The sequence below is a fragment of the Labeo rohita genome, chromosome 3 (genome assembly GCF_022985175.1).
Source record: "Labeo rohita strain BAU-BD-2019 chromosome 3, IGBB_LRoh.1.0, whole genome shotgun sequence".
Classification (NCBI taxonomy): domain Eukaryota; kingdom Metazoa; phylum Chordata; class Actinopteri; order Cypriniformes; family Cyprinidae; genus Labeo; species Labeo rohita.
The window spans coordinates 22,466,004-22,484,392 of record NC_066871.1 but is presented as its reverse complement, the minus strand read 5'-3'; the positions used below and the strand labels follow the sequence as shown (position 1 = coordinate 22,484,392).

General features: G+C 34.5%; 1 protein-coding gene across 1 annotated transcript; it reads left to right on the top strand.

Moving 5' to 3' along the window:
• The first annotated feature begins 736 nt into the window (after positions 1-736).
• On the top strand, positions 737-16,934 carry LOC127160059 (transmembrane protein 114). Its single transcript, XM_051102738.1, has 4 exons — positions 737-1,001; positions 1,098-1,175; positions 10,556-10,693; positions 16,354-16,934. The coding sequence occupies exons 1-4, from the start codon at positions 824-826 to the stop codon at positions 16,584-16,586; spliced, it is 627 nt and encodes a 208-aa protein (XP_050958695.1). The 5' UTR covers positions 737-823; the 3' UTR covers positions 16,587-16,934.
• Positions 16,935-18,389: the final 1,455 nt, after the last annotated feature.

The following is an 18,389-nucleotide window of genomic DNA, read 5'->3' as shown; positions in this document are numbered from 1 at the left end:
TATCAAATGTTTTTGCAAGTGCATTATTTATAATAATAATAATCTACTGATATCATAATTATTATGGAATGTAATAATACCAATTTTACAGCTATAATAATAATAGCAATATTATTATTATTATTATAAATAAATGAGAAATAATTATTGCAACAACCTCTGTAAGAAAGCAATATTAACGGCACACTACTTCTAATCTAATTTTTAAACGTTTTTAAATGTTTTCAAATGCTAAAATTAATGTACATTATTATTATTATTATTATTATTATTATTATTATTATTGATATTTTGTCAGTAGAGAACACTATTCATTCACTCACTCAATTTTTTGTTTTTTGATCGTACAGGAATAGAAACCTGCCTGACAACTGACTGGAGGCGTAATCTGAAAGATTTTCCCAATCAAATTAATTTAGGGATCCCTGTGGTAATGATCTAATGCAAACAAACAAAGGATTGCATACTAATGAGAGATGGGGAATGATCGCATCTGTAGCAATTACGACTATAACTAATCATGTTTTGTGGTTTTTAATCACCAGTGGTATTTATCTGTGCCACAGTTCAAAGTCAACCAGAGAGAGAGAGAGAGAGAGAGAGAGAGAGAGAGAGAGAGAGAGAGAGAGAGAGAGAGACCTATCTGAAAGTGGACCACACTGCCCTCTTTTGGTAAAATCGACTCTAGCTGTTAATAAATAAACCGCACAGCATCCAGCGAGGGGCTTCCAGAAGAGCAGCGCTGAGGGGAAGAAGCACACTCAAAGCACTGAAGAAGGAGGAGTTTCTCTTCAAACACTGTAGAAAGCTGCATTCAGACAAAATGAAAGTCACCTTCACAGGTTTGGCCAGTTTTGTGGCCACCTTTGGTGTCCTCAGCTTTGTAGGTCTCGTTCTGGCAATTGGAACCGATTTTTGGTACATCATTGACACTTCCAAGAGAGAAAACAGCTCCTCTGTGTCTCTGAGCTCACATTCTGGACTGTGGAGGACCTGCAACTGTAAGTAACATTACATGTTTGTGTTTGACATTCTGCTTGTGACTTTTAATGCGTGACGTTTTCGTGTGGATGGATGAAGTTATTCTCTTTTCACAGTTCATAACCAGTGCTGGCCATTTATGAATCCTTTTGGAGCGGGAAGAAACTTAACAGATTCCCAAAGGCAGATACTAAGTAAGATCTATCCTCACACTGAATGATTTTGTATTTGTTAAGAGCAAATTCTTAAAAAATAATTTTTAATGTTTCTTGTTTTAAATATTCTATCCAAGGGATGTAAACACTTGTTGCAGAAGCATGTGATCTTTTTAGCTGAAAACTCCTTGGACTGGCTATAGTGTTGCAGTATATGTTATTATATAGTTATATAGTTAATATATAAACATGTTCTTTAAAATGTTTACCTGACATAAAAAATTGATTTAATTTCGTTCTGTAAAACGATAATAAAATAGTATTTAGCAGAATGCATGTTGAAAAATAAATTTTTTAGATAAAACTCAGTCATTTTCATATTCTTCTTTCTATCCGATTTCAGTTTTTTAATGACGTATTGCCACTGATGTAACTCAGTTGAACAAACAGATTTTTTTTCACTTACGACTGGCAGAGGAGGGAAACTTGACACACCAGCAGGAAGCCAGACTGCTTATTATCTGTTTGCACTACAGAAACAGGTGCAAAATCACAACATTCAGCCTTATAAGATATTTTGACAATGTGACAACAAATGAAGAGTTCAGATGCAAAAGCCTTTAAGTGCCATCTGAGGTTTTCATCTAAAATGAGCAATTTTATCAGGCTTCTATGTTTAGATTCAGTTATTTCACTCTAATGGCAAAGTATAGGTCCTTTTTCTATCCAATTAAAGTGAAATAACTAAACATAAATATAAGAGCCTGATAAAAATCCTTAATTTAGATGAACATTTCAGATGGCACTTCTGCATCTGAACTCTTCACATACAGTACCAGGAAAGAAATTACAATATTAAAAGGGATTCCTAAATATTTTAGCATTTAAATTTTTTTAAATAAAATTCAACATCAGAAGTTTAAGAAATTTTGAACACATCTGTGATAACTGAACATGGGTTGCAAACTTTAGAATACAAGCTATTAGTGTGTATAATTGCATCCTACAGTTAGAGGCACATCAATATATGAAAATATGTATTTAAATGCATAGACTGCCAGAAGAAGGTGTTTAAAGCTATTTTCACCTGAATGCCATCATGTAAATTACTTATATGCTAAAAAACTGAACATAATGCCTTCAGATTGCCCTATTATCTTTGGATTGTCATGGAAACACTCTTCAATCAGAGGGCAGAAACAGCTGTGGTAGAAACACAGCTGCAAAAAGTGCACCACGGTGAACCATGGCATGTGTTTCTCTGCTAATATCGTGAGCCCACCTGCCAGCACTCCCTGCAACATTATTGTCCTTTGTTTTGCTTTTTCTTTTCTTTTTTTTTTGTGATCTCAACATGGCTGTTGGCCATAATCTATACTAATGTACAACAGCACTTCAAATTTCATGTCGTTTTAATGCCAAACAATCACCAGTAATAATTTATTTTGTTTTAAAATGAGCCAATAACTGTAGAATTGCAATTGCAGCTCTCAAAATGTTAATAATTTATTGTATTGATGACTGTAGAAAAGCCATTAAGAAAAGCACACGGAAATTGAGAAAGAAAATGTCTCTAACCAAAAAAAAAAGCTTCTTATCCATCCCATACATCATACACTATGAAATAATATTCCTGTCTGAGTCAGACTGAATGAGATTTTAAAATTTACATGCTCTCTGTCCACACCTCAAACGTTCTACCTGCCACAAGAGACTGTAACGAGGTTGTAAAACCAAGATTATATCAGATTCAAGACCCCTAAACTGGCTTGATTGGATTTAGTTTCTGTTCTGCTTTGAACAATTGACTCAATAAGTCTAGGTTGCCAGGATGTTGCTTTGATTAGATAGTAGCCGCTGCACAAAGCTTAGCTAAATTCCCCCCCTGAAGGTAGTTCAATATGTCTTTGCCTGCGTCTGCGCTGGATTGTTTGCCTAAATATAATCCTATGTCAGTGTTGGGGAGTAACTAGTTACATGTAACGGAATTACGTAATTTAATTACAAAATAAATGTAATTGTAATTAGTTACAGTTACTGAGAAAAAATGTGTAATTAAATTACAGTTACTTTTGAAAAATGCCAGTGATTACAAAGGGGATTACATCTGAATTTTTTCACACACCCACCCCCACTTGACTTAATTGACTTTTTTATAAATTGCAGTGACTGCTCTAAAATGAGACACCAATGTTTCAGGAGTTTAGGACACAGAATAGGACACATGCTTATTCGATAACTGTTTTATTTCCTGTTTGGGTTTATGCATAAACTTGATTTTTTAAGATTGTTTTTTCCAAGGCTGCTAGTGTTTTCTGTCATAACTATGCAAACATTTGATTTCAAACCCAGTATCATCGCTATTAAACTATTTCTTGTTATGATGTTATTTATGTTATGATCTTGTTATGACATATAGCGCAACTGCGCTCACGGTGACCCGAGTTCGATTCCCGTCTCGAGGTCCTTTGCCAATCCCGCTCCCCTCTCTCCTCCCAGCTCTTTCCTGTCATCTCTCTACTGTCCTATCACAATAAAAAGGCATAAAAAGTCCAAAAAAAAAAAAAAAAAGTCTGAATTTGTGGTGGCTGTGCTTTAAATTAAATTATTACACGGCTCTGTGGAATGCTTGATTCTGATTGGTCAGTCATGACATTCCAAGGTGTGTTATTCCCCAATAACAACTGGTAGGAGCAAATAACACAGACTCATTCGGGGCAACTTAAGTCAGTGCTATATGCTTGATAATTTTTCTTGGCGGAAGCTTTGTGTTTGCTTAGCTAATAAAATATTAAAGCTTAATTCAATATTATGTGGACAATTTCTTAATTCTGTCATCCTGGTATCGTGGACTTGCTCTATTGTTTCATACAAACGCAGCTGCTGCCATTTTTTTTTTTTTTTTTTTGTACACTGTAATGGATTATAAGATAACTAACAAGCTAGTACTACTTCCTTAATTATTTATGTGGTGAAATGTTGTATGACTGCACTGTATCCCTAAAATGTCTAGTTTGAACTTGCCGTTTGCTAGCAACTGATTTCTTCGTGGAAGCTTTGCGTTCAAATATTTCAACTCAGATCAGTGTTTCGTGTCTAATTACTTTGACACGAAACATCTAAATAATCTATCAAGCAGTTGTGTAATAAGTTGGATGCTACTGTAGGGTTAACTCTGCCTGGTTTAAATGTTTCAAAATGATTAACAGTAAATATTAGAAATTTAGAAAAGTAATTAAAAGTAGTAAGTTACATTACTTTCATAAAGTAATTAAAAAGTTACACTACTTATTACATTTTAGATCAAGTAACTTGTAATCTGTAACCTATTACATTTCCAAAGTAACCTTCCCAACACTGTCCTATGTATATGGATAATATGTGTTGAACATAATCGTGGACAGCTGGTTTTTGAAACGTTTATTGCTGCTCCAAATATAGTGCAGAATAATTTCCGAAATACAAGGAGATTGAAATGCGACTGTCCAATTCACTCACCTTATGGAGAGACATATTGTGGCTGTTCCAGAATGAAAATAATAGCTGGCCTGATTGTAATATGACAATGTGATCTTTGACTTGATCGTGAATGACAGCCTGTCACTGCCTGTACTGCTTGTCGTGTTTCATTGCAGAAAATGTCAATATGGAGTGCAACAATTTAAATTGGGATTGCATTAATGTAAGAAGTAGACTATTCTTTGTTGAGTCAATCAACATATTTTACAAAAGTGGAAAAATGTGCAGTCTTAAAGTATGTGTGCTTCTGTTTAAGAACATTTAAATTCATACATCATATTAGAACAAAAATAGGTTTTGGTCTTTCTTGTCTCCTTCACATCTCATTATTACTAACAGCCTTTTGTGGTCCATACTGATGCCATTAAAGAAAATCCATCACTTTGAACATGCTGTACTATCTATAATCTTAATGCTTAATAGATGCACAAGATCTGCCCATCTTTCTTTTAAAACCCTCTAATCAATACAAACTCTGGTCTCTAATACTGTTGGCAAGCATGTCGGAGAATATAAAAAAACTGTGTATATTTACATAAATTATATAAATAAGGCCTATGCATACAATGATTATTAATAATTAAGTATATATTTTTATAGCAAACTAAAAATAATTAAATGAAATTTAACATTTGAAATGTAATACAATTTGAATGTAAATGTATATATATATATATATATATATATACTGATATGGTGCCCCGATTTTGAATTTCCAAAATGCAGTTTAAATGTGGCTTCAAACGATCCCAAATGCGGTTGTAAACGATCGCAGCTGAGGAAGAAAGGTCTTATCTAGCGAAACGATCGGTTATTTTCATAAAAATAATTCAATTTATATACTATTTTCATGCAAAACGCTCAACTTGTCTCACTCTGCCTGAACTGTTTTTTATCCGGTTCATGACAGTTATGTTGAAAAATTCTCATGTCTCAATTCTCAAATCTCATGTTCTCCCTCAACTTCAAAATCGCCTTATATCGCTGTTTTAACTTTTTTGTTAAGGGTGTTTGATCTTCTGTGCATGTTCACTTTGCAAGGACTGGGTTGGTACTTCTGCAGCGATGTAGGATGATTTTAAAATGTTGAGGGGGAAAATACGATAGGAGTTTTTCGACATACCCTAACTGTCTTGAGCCAGAATACACAGAGTTCAGGGAGAGCAAGACAAGACGAGCGTTTGAGATTAAAAAGTATTTAAATTGTGTATTTTTAAATGAAAATAACCGATCATTTCGCTAGATAAGACCCTTCTTCCTCGGCTGGGATCGTTTACAACCACATTTGGGATCGTTTGAAGCCACATTTAAACTGCATTTTGGAAATTCAAACTCAGGGCACCACATAAGTCCATTATATGGAGAAAAATCCTGAAATGTTTCCCTCAAAAAACTGGTTGCACTTGGTGAGCTACTGGCGCTATCTGTTGCTATTTTTACTGCAATACCACTTAAAAAAAAAAAAAAATACTGATATGATGAGCACAGCTACTGAAAGAGCTTACAGGTGGTGATGGCTATAAGCGTAGACTCAAACCAAATCCCATACCATCGATTTTACCCACAAGGAGTCTAAATGTCCCTGGATATCGAGAGAAACTCCTTCAGTGGCTGCAGCGTCATGACAAGTGTCTGCATGCTTATATTCTGCCAGGATGGCATCTAGCGTTTCTTGTCTCTGCCGTTTGTATGCTCTTTCAGTAGCTGTGGTCTACCAAAAGCCTCAAAGGTATCAGGGCTGACGTGGAGTGAACAAAGACACAAAGTCCACAGGCACCTTCCCATTCTTTTCTCCTATTATTACAACCAAAAGCTGCACAATGTGGCATTATATCAGTGTTTTATTTTCCAAGTTGTGTGGTGGTAAAAATAGAAACAGGTAGTGCCAGTAGCTCACCGAGTGCAACCATTTCAAGTCATCAAAATAATGGCGCCCCCATAGTCTAAAATATGTATAAAACAATGTGGATTTTTAAAAATAATGTAAATCTTTCATGGGTTTTCTACTACATATTTCAGTAAGAGACATAATTTGCATTATATTAAGTCATTCAAGACTTAATACCCAGGGTTCCCTTTAAAAACTTAATCCCAAATAAGTCAAATCATGTAACGTGATTGTCATATAAGGCAGTTCACTGTGGGACTTGCTTTATTTTAAAAAGAGTTATTAATAGCGCGCTATTTAAAATCCGCACATTAGTAGGCTATATTAGATCCGTGCATACTGTCTTAAAGAGACAGCAGCATAATAAATCTACTGTTGTCTGTGTCATTAATGTTAAACAACAACAGACAGAAAATCACCTACTGCTCTTGACTGAATCACTTTATAACTTTGATAAGAATCAGTGTATATTTAATTCATACAATGATGCAGTGTTTTAAAGGTGACATCATGAAAATCAGACTTTTCCATATTTAAGTGCTATCATTGGGTCCCCAGTGCATTTACAAACCCAGAAAATGTGAAAAAGGACAACCCAGTCACTTTGTTTTGGTAAGCCTTTTTCCGCAAACATGTGAAAAAACGAGCATCAGATTTCACTACCTCTGTGAATAATATTACCTATTATAATATTACCGCCCCTTAATCTGCATGTTTCCACCCATGGTGCCGTTATTTTGTTTTTGCAAGCGACAACGGCGTACCAGTTCTAAAAGTTTGAGCAAAGCATGCTAACTGTTCTGCTGTTGGCTGCACAGACGAGCACAAAACACAGTTTAGAGTGCCAGCCTCTGAGGAGACAAGAGAGCAGTGGATTTATTGATTTATTTGCTGTATATTACACTGCTGACACACAGATCAAATATAATGTGATTTTTTCACCAGCTGTTCACCTTCACAGTCATAACTGACTGTTTTTGTAACTCCTGTTTGTTTTTAACATAAAGTTGTGTGTATTTGACAGTTTAATCAGTAAGATATTAAAGAAAACTTAGTTTAGTACTCACAAGCCGTGTGTTAGCCACTTTCTGTGTGCGTTCTTCAGATGGGCTCAGAAAACCCTCTATCAGAAGTTTAAACTAATATGGTTTAAAACACATGATTTCCACGTGATAGACATGATAATCAAAATCAAACATTTTTTTAGCAGAGTATCTGAGGCAAGAGCTGTAAACGCACAGCCCTAGTCTGGAAAAGGGGGTGGGGAGCAGCTCATTTGTATTTAAGGCAAGACATTGCAGGTGAATAGGGTAAAAAAATTAACTAATAGTTATCACTGTAGTTACCCAGTTGATTAATTACACTGATAATTGCAAACATTGTTTGTATTACAAGTTTTCTAAAATGTTAGGTTTAAATATGCAAATGAGGCATTATTTACTGAAATATGCACTAATTTGCATACATTTCTAGTACAAAAATCTAAATACTGGATGAAGCCAGTTTCAAAATTCGTGTTTATTTTTTTTTTTACATATTAGAGTCAAATGTTTTTACAGAGGGAATTTTGGGTATCTCATTTTTGTCACTCCATAATTTAGAAAATACCTAGAACAGGCAGAAAACACTATATTTTTCACAGTTCTTTGGGGTTTAAAATGTTGCATATAATTAAGCAAATTATATATGAACGAATCCCTCTGTAAAAACCTTCAGGATATAGACAGAAATAAAAATGTAAGGTTTGGTAAGTGCTACTGAAGTGGAGATTTAGGGCTCAGTGTTTATGGCTCATTTTGAAAAAAAAAAAACGGCCTTTAAAAATATAGATTATAATTGAAATTCTATTGACACAAATAGATAAAGTGCTAGAAAAGAAACACTTAACAGTGTTTTTTTTTTTTTTGTATGTTTTCCACTAGTCTGAAAAAAAAAAAAACACTTTATGAAACTCAAATTTGACAGGTGCATAAAAAACAGTGTTTTTGCCTGCAGTGTCACCCCTTAAAAAGACATTTACAAAAACAGCATGTTTCTGCTTCCACTCAAAATAGGTATTTTCAAAATGATATAATAAATGATCTGTGGGGTATTTTAAGCTGAAACTTCACGGACACATTCTGGGCACATCTGAGACTTACTATATATTACATCTTGTAAACAGGGGCATAATAGTTCTCCTTTAAAGGTTTTAACAACCATTTTTTGACAACTGATTGTTTAATTCAATATTGTGTGTTTTTTTTTTTTTAACTGGCATAGGCTTGTTCCAGTCTGGAAATTTTTAATAGTACTTAATCTCAAAATTGGGAAGATCACGATTCAGATTGTACGTCCTTGATTTTCCGTTATAAGATAGTGATGATCACCCACAATTTTTTTCAGGCTTCTTGGGTCAAAAGAACAGCATGTATGTGAAGTATTTTGTAACATTATAAATGTCTTTACTGCCACTTTTGATCAGTTGAAGGCATCCTTGTTTAATAAAAGTATAATATTAAAGGAGAAGTCCACTTCCAGAACAAAGATTCACATATAATGTACTCATCCCCTTGTCATACAAGATGTTCATGTCTTTCTTTCTTCATTCGTAAAAAAAATTATGTTTTTTGAGGGAAAACATTTCAGGATTTTTCTCCATATAATGGACTGATATGGTACCCCGATTTTGTACTTCCAAAATGCAGTTTAAATGCAGCTTCAAACGATCCCAAATGCAGTTGTAAACGATCCCAGCCAAGGAAGAAGGGCCTTATCCAGCGAAACGATCGGTTATTTTCATAAAAATAATACTTTTTAATCTCAAACGCTCGTCTTGTCTTGATCTGCCTGGACTCTGTTTTTTTCCGGTTCATGACAGTTAGGGTATGTCGAAAAACTCCCATCTCATGTTCTCCCTCAACTTCAAAATCACCCTACATCACTGTTTTATCTTTTTTGCTAAGGGTGTTTGATCTTCTCTGCATGTTCACTTTGCAAAGACTGTGTCGGTACTTCTGCAGTGATGTAGGATGATTTTAAAATGATTTTTGAAGTTGAGGGAGAAAATACAATAGGAGTTTTTCGACATACCCTAACTGTCTTGAGTCAGAATACACAGAGTTCAGGGAGAGCAAGACAAGACGAGCGTTTGAGATTAAAAAGTATTTCAATCGTATTTTTTTTTTTTTATGAAAATATCGTTTCACTAGATAAGACCCTTCTTCCTTAGCTGGGTCTTGTGTCTGACGTAAAAAGCTAGGGCAATTCCTGGAAACTATCAAAGGAAATGCAGTACTCACAAAGTCTCAAAAGCTAATCTTTGACCGCCCAGTCTTCACAAAGAAAGTCAAATTAGCTTTTCACATTCACTCACCTGCGTCTCCTAGGCTGGCTCCCAGCTGTTTCCTTTAATAACGATAGGCTAATTATTATTACTGGGCTGCTCAGAGAACGTAGGATTAAGTCATTATGAACCCAGTGGTTAGAAAGGCTGTGAATGAGTGGTATGGAAGCCTACGGCATCTATGAAATATTCTTACTGTATGTGAATACATTCATATATAACCTCATATTTTTATAGCCTAATATCAAAACTGTCAAAAGTGTGCCAGCTAAATGCATCTGGGGAAACTGTGGCACAAATGGCAACTTCATACAATGTCTCTGATCACACACAGCACACAATGGGGAACAAGCATCATTACATAAAGCTCTTTGAAATGATGCTGATTAGCCTGACTGATTACCATTCAGAATGAATTAACAAAACATTTTCAATGGCACGAAAGTTTTCGCAAAAGTAGATAGACAAAATTAATTCGGTAAATTCTAATGTCCAGAAACACACAGATTTTTCATAATTGCCACAATGTTCAGGGCTGTGATTGTTTGTTGCACCAGCCATAAAAGTAACTATTTCCAAATTAGTCCAATTTGCATGACAAAGACTGGACCCACTAGTGAACAAATCTGCTTGAGTTGGCTGCGATTGTGACTGGCACTGATACATCCAGACCTCTTCTCTTTCCAGACATGCAAGGAACGTTCATCGTCCTGCTGCCTCTCAGTGTGATCGTGCTGTTTATTGGAGGAATGCTGGGCTTCATCAGTATGTTGGCGCGAGCCTACCTGCTGCTCCTCCTGACTGGAGTGCTGCTTCTGTTCGGTGGTGAGCATCACCCTCGCTTTCACCTCTGATTGATCCTCATGTGTGGCATGAATATTAATTCTGCCCACGTCTCGCTTGACAGAGCATCTGGAGTTCTAGACAGTTTCGATAGTAATGAATACACTTCAAAACAAAAAACAGATGGAAAGAAGTCTCAACTATTGACTTCAACTGCTGAATTTTGAGAGAATCAAAATCTGTTTAGTTAGTCTTTGGCATTTTGTTTATATTTGCATTTTCTGTTATTTCTGTTATCTAATAAAATCAGTGCCTTTTCCACTTGGAAAAATTAAACAAGTTTAATTAATATCTTTTAAATATCCATGAAATGAAGACACCTTATCATGACCAGAAATTGTATCGTGCTATCGCAGGCTTTGTACTTTATTTTTTTATGACTGTTTTTCTAACTCATATTTTGGTATTTTTGTCAACCCTGTTGTGACCGACACAAGTGAGATACCATAGTTTAATTAGAACTCATATGCCACTGAATGATATAGGAATTAGCTCAATAATATACAGTGGGTGACTAAAATGTCTGAATTTTACGCAGACAATCTTTAAAAACAGGGTCAACCCTATTCAGTGTTATCCCTGTTACCCACACGTCAAAACCTGTTACTCTAAAAAGTAACAGGTTGACAGCAACAGGTTAGACAATTTTAAACAAATTTCCTGATTGCTAGCTAATAGTCTGGTTCACAAAAGCACACATTGTACACTTCGAAAGGATTATACTTGTAGATATTGATTATATTAAATGTAAGAAATAATTGTTTAAATGTACTTTTTAACAATGGTAACAGGATTGGCATTGCATGAAGGCCCCCCTCAGTCAAGCCTCATAAATCATCAAAAATAGAACATTATAGAGGAGTGAGAGAAACATGCTTGTGTTTTAAGTGTTGGATCCTGGTTGAGAGATGATGTGACCTCCCAGAAGTGATGTCACTTGAATGTACATGATTTTACAGGGTTTTTTTGGATGAGGGTAACAGGGCTGACATGACATCAGGTGACACCAATAAAATGATTGATATTGTATAGAAAAAAAACATTGCTCAGCAATGAGTGTCATGATCGGGGCTGTGGGTCTTCCCTCAGCCTCTCGAGGTCGCTGTTCCCCTTGCACTGCACTCCCCTGATTGTTCACGTCTGTCTTGTCATTTGCACTTATTACGCTCACAGCTGTTCACACTCTGGACTATTGTATAAGAACTCTCACTTCTCACTCCTGTTCAGGTCTGCATTGTCTTTTGTCCTCGTGTGTGTTCGGTTCGGTTTTGATTTTTGATCCTTGATCCCTGTTTCCAGTTTGTGTTGTGCCGTGTTGGCCTTCTGGTTTACGTTCTTTTGTGTTTTGTTTCATTAAAATTATCCTTTCCTGCATTTGGACCCTGACCTCTTTTTCCCCGTACACCAAACGTGACAATGAGACTATATTTAGAACAACATGCAAATGTGATTTTTATTTTATTTTTTTATTTTTATTTTCATTTTGCTAATAAAAAGTCCTGCTGAAAAAGAAAAATCATAGTGAGGGACAGGCCAGAATCTTACCCTTACCAGCATAAATGCTATTTAAATTATTTTAAATAATATTTAATTAACTTTTTTATATAGTATTACTGAAAGCATACATAGCATTGTTGTGTTTTTAAATTGCACATTTATTTGTTGTTATATTAAATCTATGTTTGTTTATTTCTTAGGGACGCAAAAGGCACAGATTTCGTGGAATGACCCATATACAGGTCAATTAATAACCGTTAAAATTGTTAAGGAGGAGTTTTGGAAGGTCATATACTGGGATAATATATAGAACACATATGTAGGTGTTTCTTCAAGCATAAAATACAGATTCAAAATTCAAAACAAGACACAAACACATATATTAGGGCTGTCAAGTGGTTCAAATTTTAAATCTAATAAATTACGCAATGCATTTTGGGGGATATTTGGAAAATGTTTCATGTATATATAATTTAATTTATTTATGCAGTGTGGCACTAAATGAATCTAATTAATCACAAATCAAGTTTGGCTGTGAAATTAGCTAAGAAATAGACATTACAAAAATGTTCTTAAAAAGTGCTAAAATAGTGTACATACATGTAAATATATGAACCTGTGATTTTGATAATTAAAATGTTAAAAAGAACTGCATTTATTTAAAATAGAGATATTTTGTAACAATACCGTTCAAAGTTTGGGGTCGGTACTTTTTTTTATTCTTTCTTTCTTTGAAAGAAATGGATACTTTTATTCAGCAAGAATGTGTTAAATTGATCAAAAGTGAAAGACCTATATTATTAGAAAATATTTCTATTTTGAATAAATGATTTTTATTCATCAAAGAATCCTGAAAATGTATCACAGGTTCTAAAAAAAAAACATTAAGCCGCACAACTGTTTCCAACATTGTTAATAAATCAGCATATTAGAATGATTTCTGAAGGATCGTGTGACACTGAAGACTGGAGTAATGGCTCATGAAAATTCAGCTTTGCATCACAGAAATAAATAATATTTTAAAATATTAAAATAGAAAACTGTTATTTTAAATTGCAATAATATTTTATAATATTACCTTTGTTTTGTATTTTTGATCAAATAAATTGAACTTTGATTAGCATAAGAGAATTATATCATAATTATATTAAAATGTTTTTTTTTTTTTAAAAAATGACACTCTAATTAAGAAACTAAAAATGCAATTGTTTTTGCTCATGTGATATTGGTTAACTATATCATATGATAACAATATGTGACAAAAACTCATACAGGGCATTTTTGCCCAATATCTTTGAATTTTAGGGGCAAATAGGCTACATCATGTAGTTGTTGCCCTGTTTCATGTGAATGCCATAATTCTGTAATAAGTAAATTTGTACATAAATTCTGTAATAAGCAATTTTACCACCAGTGGAGCAATACGGTTTTTCAGTCAGGATGTCAATTTGAAGGTCGACCCAGTAGGGAAATTGCTAACAAGTTATGTAAGGACTATAATGGTTTTCTGATTTGTCAAGCAACCACATTGTTGGACACACACACACACACACACTGGCTACAAAACTCATATTTGAGGTATGACTATGTGCAGTTTATGTTGTAGAACAAAACGTTAAAAGTCTTTCAAGTAATGCTTACCTTCGATGTTTTTTACCTCTACTTTATGTTTGAAATGTTGATGCCAGTTTGTAGGAGCCTTTTTCTTTGCATGTTTTATTGTCCTATTTATGATAGAACTTGGGTGACTAAAAAGGGTGACTTGAGAGCACTGACAATGGAATAGATTTTATCCAGACCACTTTAACTGGTGCTACTCTGTTACACAGACACTGGTTCATGTTTTAAATTGAAATACCTACCCACATCATTTGTGAGAAAATACGGGCTCACTTGAAATCCCTCTCAGCATAAAAGCCTTTCCTATTTCATTTTCTACTTAGTACCTACGACAGAAAAAAAAAAAAATTTATGTTGCTTTGAAGATGCTATGGCAACAACTAAACCCAACATGGACTCTGAACCTAATCAGATTGATATGAAAACATGCTATCATTGTAAAGCAGCAATGCCCCTAAATGTCATCAGATTACAGATCACAGCCAATAATTGACTGAATTTCTTGAAGATTATTCATCAGCCTCTACATTAAGATACCAGCAGAACTGATGGGCTCTGATTATGATGGGGGGGTCTCAAAAGTCACGGGCTTTTTGAAGTAAAAAGAGCGGCGACATGAATGACTTGCTTTTAAGTACAATGATCCTCATTGTAGAGGGTTGCGTTAGACTATCATTTCATTGTCACTACTGCATAGATGGAGGATCAAAAGGCATGGCGGTTCATCAACAAAATATGTTTTCATTGACAAAGATAAATTTCACTATGAGTCAAACATTTGAACACATTTGAACACTGTTGTACACATTTTAGAAGTATAGTAAAGTTTTGTGGCATTTTAATGTGTTCTGACAGATTATTGTATTGCCTTATTAGATCGATTGACACATGAACCTATCGTCTTTTCTTCTTTACTTAAAGAAAGAAAAAAACACGAATGAACATTAGAACGTATTTTATTTCGTGGGAAGATGTCAATTTTGACATAAAGATTGGACTTTATAACTTGCAATTGTGAGTTTATATCCTGCTATTCTGACTTTATTACATCACATACTTATGAGAAAATAGTCAGAATTCCAAATGTCTCTCAATTTTGACTTTATTTCTCAGAATTGCGAGTTTATATCTTACAGTTCTAAGACAAAAGTCAGAATTGCGAAATACAAACTCACATTTGCAAGAAAAGTCAGAATTGCCAATTTTTATCTTGCAATTCTGACTTTATTTCTCGCAATTGCAAATTTATATCCTGCTAATCTGACTTTATAAATCCAATTGCAAGTTTATAACTCACAAGTCTGAGAAAAAAAGTTAGAATTGTGAGTTTGCAATACACAATTTTTTCTCAATTCTGAGAAAAAAAAGTCAGAACTGCACACTTTTATCTCACAATTCTGACTTTTTTTGCTCGCAATTGCGAGTTTATATCTTGCTATTCGGATTTTGTAACTCAGAATTGTGAGTTTATCAAACAATTCTGAGAAAAAAGTTGTGAGTTTATTTCTCAGTTTTGATGTTATTTATCATAATTGCATGTTTCTATCTTCACTAACAAGTTCACATTTGCAAGAAAAGTCAGAATTGCGAACTCTGCGAAAAGTCAGAATTGTAATTCTGATTGTATTTCTCACAATTGTGAATATATATCCTGCTATTCTAACTTTATAACTGTCAGTTGTCAGTTTACATCATACAATTCTGAGAAAAAAGTCAGAATTTAGAGATAAAAAGTGCAATTACCTTTTTTATTTTTTATTCAGTGGCGGAAATGGGCTCCCATACATATGAGTTTAGTAGAAAAATATATAAAATAAAAACCTTGCAATACTTTTCAAGCGATCAAAAACTTAAACACTATCTGGTCCAACTAAAACTAAGTTTTGACTAGTTTTTGACTTATTATTATTAATATTAATAATAATACAATAACAAAAAGTACCACATTCTCAAAGGAGAAGTATGAAAACGTAGAAAAATAAGACACATTGTCAAACAACCTTTGTAAACTCCTGTTACACTCATCACACCCTTACAATTATTCTTATAATTATGATTATTCTTATCTTTACAATATCCTGCTACTTCATCTGGGGCTTGATAGTAAAGAGTTAACATGTGTGGCAAAAATTTAAGTTCAGCTTATTTGTTGAAAAGAAACTCCACAAATTCTGCATCTCGATTGAAAGCCAAACAGTCTATCAAATTCTGCCATCTGGTAAAAGAACCACCAGTGTTTACCTATGTTTTACCCTGTTGTCTGTCACTGTGTATTTTGGCAAGCCCTTGAAATTTGGCTTGATCTTCTGTTACTGAATCTGAATTTTTGGATTGTGCCTTGAAGGCTCAATTATGTACATTTTTGGGGGAGATAAACCCATGAATGCCATACTTACAGTAGTCAACACAGCGTACACTAAACTGGGTTAAGAGAATGTATTTTGACATGCAACAATTGTAAAAACTAAATAACCCCAATGGAGGATGTCTTTCATCCATCTGTCTTCCTGCTCTGTTCCTTACAGCTATGCTTTCATTGGCTGGAATCTGTGTCTACATGGCTCACTCTGCGGCCGCCTTCAAAGAGGCTGTGGACATCTCTGGCCACAAAACCCTGGAGGACATTGAGATTTACTTTGGCTGGTCTCTGATTCTAGCCTCTGTTTCTTTCGTTGGAGAACTCTGTACTGCCATTGCATTCCTGCTGACCTCAGCCAGAGTGAATCAGCTGACCAATCACGAAGAAGATGAATACTGACATGGTCTGAATCAAGACTGTTTAAAGAACAAGAGAGGATAACACCACACGAAGGCACTGACAATGCCATACAAACACTGAAAATTAAATCAATGTTTACATATTTATATTTTGAAGGGATTATGAACATTTTAGTACATTTCAATGTTCAATTTTAGTAAGGTCAAGGGTCAGTCTTTGAGGTTATTAAACCCTTGGGGTTCCTCGGGGAACTGCAGGGGGTGTGTGAAGTTTGTGATAGAAACGCCAGTGCTAGATTAAATTAAAATGTATAATAATAATAATAATGAATACATCTGAAAATTTTGTGTCTCTCTGGGATTTTTTCAAATCACAATAAAAGATCAGTTGTGCCTCCTTTATGTTGTCATTTCATATGGATCTCCTTTTCTTACCTACTTTTTGAATGCCAATTTATATATAACATATTGATTTGAATGTAGACTGCTACTTTATACCTCAAATAAGAAGAAACGTTTCTACCGGTTTGTCTGCTTGACAGTCTGACCTTGTTGCTTGAATCTAGATCTCGCTGAACAAATATTCGCGGTTGTACAGTTTTATTAGGACTAAAATCTTAAATCTTTCCAGATCAGGAAGTAGCAAACAAGCTCTTTACCGAATTAAATTATGTCTATTGCATGAATGAAAGCAGATGTTTCACCCCCTCCAGATGGCTAGATTTGTCCCTCACAGATAGCTTGCTATAAAATCATTCTGTAAATGGACGACAGACACAAAGGTTTCTGATAGCACTGCATTATTTGGAAAATTACACTGCAATTTTGAAAACAACCTAGCTTGCAGCATCTGTCTGACTGATAGATAGCTGATTTCTACAATTACTGATCTAAGAGACTTATAGAAAAGATCCTTTAGGGACACTTAATGCTTTTAAGGTATACTGTCAAGGCTGGGGGTTAATTGCTACAGAGGTTTCAGCAAATATTTTGATCTTGGTGATCTGAGAGGTGGAAAGTATTGATTTTGGGCTTGTGTGAGATGACTTGTAAATAATACAAAAAATCACAATGAATGTAAACAAAACGATGGTGGTGAATGACTTCAATAGAATCCGAATGAGGTTAAATCTAATAATCTGAATTAAAAACATATAAATCTTCTCTCGTATGGGTTAAAATTGTGAGACTGAGACAATGACAATGTAATTTGTTGATTTAACAGGCTGAAAAAATGATCAGTGGGTTTTATATTATTTATCAACAGAATGAAACTGCATGTCCTAATATGAATACAAAATCCGAAGTGCAGTCTTGAATATGTGAATATGGATTTTATATTATGATTATTATTATCATCATACAGTTTCCCATAAGGCCATAATACACAGTAAGAAAATAATAAGGAATAGCAGATGGCACTGCTTGCTTTAGAAACAGCTGTGCTTTGCTCGTTTCCAAATCCTTACACACATTTGAACTTAAAATAATCATTTATACAATTTGAAAAGGTTGAAGCGAATTACAAGGGTGATCACAGTGGGCTGTGTTTACAATAATCTCGCGTCATAAAAGCATTCTGAGCAGAGGTGACTCCAGTTCTCTTCAGCACTGTTCTTCCTGAGCATTTGAGTGTGCTGATAAAAACTAGATTAGAGCGCCATCTGCTGTTAAAATCTAAGCTCAGAATCGATTCCAAAGACAATGGCGATGCATTCGGAAGATCTCAGATCCACGAATCGATGTATTGTCCCATCCCTAGAAAATAAGGTAACACTTTGTTTTGAAGCCCAGTTCTCACTACTAACTAGTTGCTTATTAGCATGGATATTACTAGCATATT

Coding starts and splice junctions, on each gene's coding strand:
- LOC127160059 (XM_051102738.1), top strand. CDS start 824: ATGAAAGTCACCTTCACAGGTTTGGCCAGTTTTGTGGCCACCTTTGGT. Junction 1,002..1,097: donor ACTGTGGAGGACCTGCAACT/GTAAGTAACATT, acceptor CTCTTTTCACAG/TTCATAACCAGTGCTGGCCA. Junction 1,176..10,555: donor TTCCCAAAGGCAGATACTAA/GTAAGATCTATC, acceptor TTCTCTTTCCAG/ACATGCAAGGAACGTTCATC.